Below are 5,000 nucleotides of genomic sequence, written 5' to 3' on the forward strand. Positions count from 1 at the left end.
ATTTCCACGGTGTTAATCTGCCTGTCTTTGTACAGTGTGTCTGTATAAATGTCCTCTTTCTCGGTCTACGGATATCACTCACAGTGTGTTTGCCCTTGTGCGTTGTCTCTTTGCATAATACCTTTAACTGCTTTTGTGTGGCCGTGTTCGATAAAGCTGTGTTTCTTGAGTACCACCCTACCATAGACTTCGTGTGAAGGTGACTTGGCTGTGTACGAATTGCTTGCATTTTGGATGATGCACTAAGGACAGCGGGTGTATGGAGGACCCAGCGTGAGGTCTGGGTTAGCTTGATAGAATGCAGTTGCTATATAGTGAATGAAGTTATGTGTTTCGACAATGACGCCCCCTGCGCGAAGTCGCAGAGAAGAATAGTGCCCGATTTCAGATCTTCCCGGTCTGTGGTTACTCAAAACCAACAGACATTGATCTAGCTGCCAAACTACCTAAACTGATGTAATTTATATATAATCAAAGCATAATGACCATTTCAAATGCCAAAGATTCCTTTTCATGACAAAAAAAATATATAATAGTCTTCTCTTTATCATATGAGTCCCGTTGCCCAGTTTTTAGATGCGTTGCGCATCAAGATGCATGTTGCCTGCTTCTAGGTGAAGATGAGCTCTGCCCGAGTGTCCAAGCAGTCCACACGGTCAGCCATGAGCCCGCCGCCGTCCTCCACCACCTCAGACCCTTCAGGATCTTCCTCAGGTCGCAAAGGATCCACGTCGAGCTTTAAGAGTCTCCGGAAAAAGCTGTCGGACGGGAACCTGAAACCCACCTTGTAAGTGCCAGTTCTCACTCGTGGACATATAATGCTTGGAGATATCTAGTGCCAGACGAAGGATGCCTATCATTGTTGGCAACCCGTTTTGGATCTTTTTATATGTTATTCATTGTTTATGATCAATGCCATCATGTATGTTTTGTATGAACGTATGTATGTATGCATTTGCGTGTATATGTGTATGCATGCATATTTGTGTGTATTATATGTGCAATATGTATCTGTATCTGTGTAACTACATATCTATTTATGTGCGTATCGTGTTTGTGTGTGTATGCCTTTATAGATGTATGTATGAAATGTGTGTAGTTGTAATGTATGGTATAACATATATTTTGAAAATATAATCTGTCTTGAGCTAGGATCTTACACAAAATCACTCTACAATCAGATATCTAATCGGTGTGAAAAAAGTATCTTTGCATTTTGTGATCCTTAGGATGCTTTGTAGATTGTTTTAAGGTTCTTATCCATGATCTGAGTGTCTCATGTGTCTTTGCAGGCCCCGGCAAGCGTCACTCTTGTCGAGCAGACGTGACATGCGGGTAGCCCGTACCATCTTCATCATCTTTCTTATGGTCATGGTGTGCAGCTTCCCCGTCGGCTTCGTCCACGCCTTCGACAAGAAGGTGACGATGCCCCGCCGGTTCCTCCTTCTGCACATACTCTACTGGGTCCAGTACTGCATGAATATGGTGGTCTACGTGCTCCTGAACAGGCAGTACCGTGATGCGTACGTGGACTGTGTGGCACGGGTTCTTCCCTCGTGGGGTCAGTACCGCGGGACGCTCTTCGCGTGGGAGAAGGCCAGCATGTCCTCACACCCGAGGCACCAACAGTCCATCCGCAGGGGACACGAGGGATCGCTGCCCCCCAGTGACAGCGAACTCCAGCGAGCACCGTCGATTGGCAAGACGAATACCCCGGCTCGCCTCACGGCCATCCCCGAGAAGAACAGCAACTCCTCTGAGGCGGAGGTGTTTCTGCAGAACGGCGAAGGTGCTGGGAAGACCGAGCAACCCGTAGTCAAGAAGAACTCTTTTATAAGGACATCTCCCGGAGGAGATTCTGTTTAATTATTTTTTCCTTTTTTTTTATTTGGGAGGTGGGGGGATCAGAATGGATTCCCCTTGCCCGAGATTTATTTTCATCTTACCTCTCCGCAATAGAGTAGAAGACGATGGACGAAACCCAGTCATTGGAGTAGAGACAGAAGGTCAAATTAAACGAAATGCAACATTCACTTGTAAAAGGGAACTTGCAGGACCAAAACGTGAATTAACGTAGTAAAATTATATGAAAATAGGAGTCTTTGGTGTGTCACGTATCACGTGGAGTTTTGGAGTTGGAGTATTGCTCTTCCAGAATCAAGAAGTTGATGAATTCGATTGTTTCCGTTTGTGAATGTGTAATTACAGTATATTTTAAATACACTGGAACGTATATACCAATATAATGTATATTGTATCCACACACAAATATATATATATATATATATAATATATATATATATATATTGTATATATATATATATCTTTATATATATATATGTATATATATATATATATATGTATATATATATACATATATATATATATATATATATATATATATATATATATACATAGGCATTTTGATTATTTACACGCATACACCCACACCGAAATACACCCATCAACAACCACAGCAAGCATGCACGTATACACGCACATACATACACACACACACACACAAACACACACACACAAACAAACAAACACAAACACCAAATTGTTATTATCCCCCGTACGCACGGGATATATGTGTGACATGTTTTAGGTCACAGCATTAGACATCAAACCTTGATCTCTTGAGTTCACGACAGTGAGCGTAATACCTGTTGATCACGCGTCAAGCACGTGATCCGAAAACATGGTTAATCAGACCGGACATATCGATTTTATTTTATTTATATATTTATCTATTATTTTTATTATCATTATTATTTTTATTATTATTATTATTATGATTCTCTCGTTTGGAGAGGGTAAGACTACTGTGATTCTCAACAAACGAACGCGAATCACCCATTGTTAACCATTTATGTGATTTAATTTCTATTCTCCAATTTCAATTTCATTTTCTCATCTCCGTCTGGACCATAGTCCGATACCTGTGTTTCTAAGTTAAGCAGTATTACTGAAATATATGTAAGTCTGTACCCTGACAATCCTGAGTCTTTGTTCAGTTTATACATTGTTTAGTTGGCTAGATTGTCTCACGTGTCCTTTCCATTTTGTGTAAGATAAGATTTCGAGTTTCTACGTTGACAGGAGTCGTAGGGCGGACGAATGTAATTAGCTTTGCGAATCCTCAAACTCCAAGTATGAACAGGAGTATTGGGCTCGTCTGATACACTGTGATTCATCTTTTCTTCTCTTTTTCTTTTCATTTCTTCATTTCCTCCTTTTCTCATGTCCAGTGTTTGGTGTCAAGTTTTTGTCAACTGGACAACATCGAGATTGCAACACTCTCGGATGTGGAAGAGCTTAAGGGTTGGGTTTTGGAGTCGGTGGAAGCCTGATTGTATATTTTGAAACTATTTTGAGGCGACCCCGCGCTTTCCTCTCCTCAGTACCAACCGCCGCCGCCCTATCGTTGCCAACTTGGTGAACTTTTTAAATGTCTGTTTATAACGGACTTTTTACCCACTCATTTGTAAATATGTTTAAGCTGTCGGTCTCATGCAAAGCCAAGACAGCATTCATAACATTGTATTATCAATGTGCATGCTATGTTGCAAAACAATGTGACAACTGTCCTCCATGTCTATTAATCGACCTTCATCAAACGCCTTTTTTCAACTCAACATTCCCCTAATGTTGTATACTTGTTCTCTGCAACATAGATATTCAGAAAATAGGATGAGCACGTGAAGAAGCTATACAGTTTTGTGGACTACATACATAAGAAAGTATCCTCCTCCTCACTGTGTCTCTTACCAGAATGTCAGAAATTGGATATTTACATTATAGTAATAAAACGTGTAAAAATCGTCGGAAAGCAACCGTATAACATTTGCACATACGTGTGTATGTGTGATTGTGTTATCGCCATGTTGTATGATAATGTAATTGTACTCAAAAATATATTCAACGTGTGCACTGCATTATATACATCCATCCGTTATTTAGTTTTCCGAGCACTGTATTTGCCATTATAGCTAATGCGCAAATTAATTTTGCTCTCTCGCTGGGAATACTGCTTATGTACGTACAACCAAATATATTGCACAACGCTCATGCAAGGTCTTGATGTTTTTGGCAAAAGAACCGTTCGATTTTCCGAAAATTATCGTTCGTTTTCTCGCAGTCGCCACGTCCAGCCATTGTCTTTTAATTGTTTGTATACTTCGAGTATACCGTCTGGTGTACGTTTGCAGTGAGCGAAATAATGAGGTTTGTGTACGCTCAATTCGACAAAGGACCCAGCGCCCTCACTGGTCAAGTATCCATATTTGGCTTTCTCAACGATGCGTGGTTCAAAGCCTCCATCGATCAAAGGAAACATGTCGACCTTCTCGATGCTTCGTTTCATCGTCGAGATTTGCTGTGGCATGGGAAATGTTCTTGAAGTTATTTTTGTACATATATAAACTCTGAATATCTTGTATGATCCTTCTCGTGACACGGCTGTAGAGCTGAGTGCCTTCGTCTACATTATGTCACAGTATAGTCTCATTATTTTTTTGTTTTATTTGTTTTATTGTTGTTCGTACAAGAAGCAAAATATGAAACTGAAGCAAGATTAGAACATCAATAATTTATTTGAATCCTTTAAGTCCTTAAACATGAACTGGGATCCGCTCTGAAACGAATTAAAACATTGTTCTTGATTATTAAGTTATAAAGCATGCATACTCAATTGACCTTTCTATGATAACCGTTAACTGTTAACTGGATGCACCAAGGGGACGCCACCAAATTCAAATTCTCTGAATATTCATTGCGTGACGGCAGCACCAAAATATTACTTCATTTTGTTAAAACCATATGTTGTACGAAGGATTTTCTTCAGTGTCGAACCATAGTCACGCAAAGTAATTACATCCAATAGTAGGAGGAAAATGGAATTAACAAGAAAATAGATCATTCAAATATAAGCGGAATCAAATGGTCTTAATTTCGAAGTTAAATAAGTTGCCTAGTTCTAGTGCAATGTGTGAAATGTA

General features: G+C 39.9%; 1 protein-coding gene across 3 annotated transcripts in view; it reads left to right on the plus strand.

Moving 5' to 3' along the window:
- The window catches only part of LOC143028615 (protein trapped in endoderm-1-like), a 49,749-nt gene extending 47,503 nt beyond the window's left edge, over positions 1-2,246 (plus strand). For all 3 annotated transcript variants that reach the window (XM_076190989.1, XM_076190988.1, XM_076190990.1), the window contains 2 exons: positions 615-787; positions 1,293-2,246. In XM_076190989.1, coding sequence (XP_076047104.1) covers positions 615-787; positions 1,293-1,866 — 747 coding nt within the window. In that variant the 3' untranslated portion in view covers positions 1,867-2,246. The remainder of the gene's footprint in view (positions 1-614; positions 788-1,292) is intronic.
- Positions 2,247-5,000: the final 2,754 nt, after the last annotated feature.

Source organism: Oratosquilla oratoria, chromosome 9, assembly GCF_046742065.1.
Source record: "Oratosquilla oratoria isolate Oo_2021 chromosome 9, ASM4674206v1, whole genome shotgun sequence".
NCBI lineage: Eukaryota > Metazoa > Arthropoda > Malacostraca > Stomatopoda > Squillidae > Oratosquilla > Oratosquilla oratoria.